Raw genomic sequence first — 978 nt, forward strand, 5'->3', positions numbered from 1 at the left:
CTGTAAGCTGTATTTAAATATACTAGTTAAAGACAAGATAACTTTCTTTTTAACATTAGCGTTATCATCAGCTAATAATATAGTTACTCCTGGTAGAGCTTTCGGTAAGATTTCTTTATCTTTCTTACTAAAAAATAAACAACATTTCTTTATAATTCAAATATTTCCTNTCAGCTAGATTAAACTTTACAAGGATAACATCTTAGGTTCACCAGGCTTTGATCTTTCCTGGATTATCCAAACCCAATTATAACTGATTACAGAAATTACACCCAAATTAAGTCAGAATTTGAATCATTTATTAAAGATCATATTTGATATTTGAAAACGGAAAGGAACTCTGTTTAAATGATTCAGATTCAGCTTGGTTTGAATCAAACACATCACTCTACTTACCAAGCTTCTTCTAGAAAGCCAATCAGAAGTTTTTTAACATCTACTGATCTATCACTGATAAAGGCCAACATTTCCTGAAATGGAATAAGATTTTTAATAAATCTAATGAAAAAATATGGTTACAAAATAATGTACTTTTAGGAAACTGAAGCCTATTTTTGTGGTAATACCAAAATACGGGACAGATGGACTGACACTGACAGACAATATCCAATTGTTGAGGGGTTTTCACTTACAAATCCTTAAAGACATGGAGCCTTTGTTTATTGTCACCTTCCATTCACTAGATGCTTTATCTATGTCATCCCTCCTAAATCCCAAGTGAATCGAATGTGATTTTTTTCATTATTCATACTTACATCGAGAAAGTTATCTAACAGTGTAGGATCTTTATGAATTATCAACTCTTGAACCTGGAAATACAAATAAACAATTATAACATTTCTATCTGTTTGAAATATTTCAAAAATTGTGGAAAGTGCATTTTAGACTTGCATCCTTTGCTGCCATTTGGAATGACATAGTAAAAATATACAAATATCATATTAAAAGCAATGAAAATATATTTAATAACATAACTAC

General features: G+C 29.8%; 1 protein-coding gene across 1 annotated transcript; it reads right to left on the reverse strand.

Annotated features, from left to right (window-relative positions):
• Positions 1–66: 66 nt before the first annotated feature.
• On the reverse strand, positions 67–812 carry LOTGIDRAFT_70873 (hypothetical protein; the record flags this gene model as incomplete). Its single annotated transcript, XM_009049589.1, has 3 exons — positions 67–127; positions 397–470; positions 756–812. Coding segments are annotated over 3 exons (192 nt in total), but the record flags the coding sequence as incomplete, so codon positions are not given.
• Between the last annotated feature and the right edge of the window lie 166 nt (positions 813–978).

Source organism: Lottia gigantea (genome assembly GCF_000327385.1).
Source record: "Lottia gigantea unplaced genomic scaffold LOTGIsca_1392, whole genome shotgun sequence".
In the NCBI taxonomy this organism is placed as follows: Eukaryota; Metazoa; Mollusca; class Gastropoda; family Lottiidae; genus Lottia; species Lottia gigantea.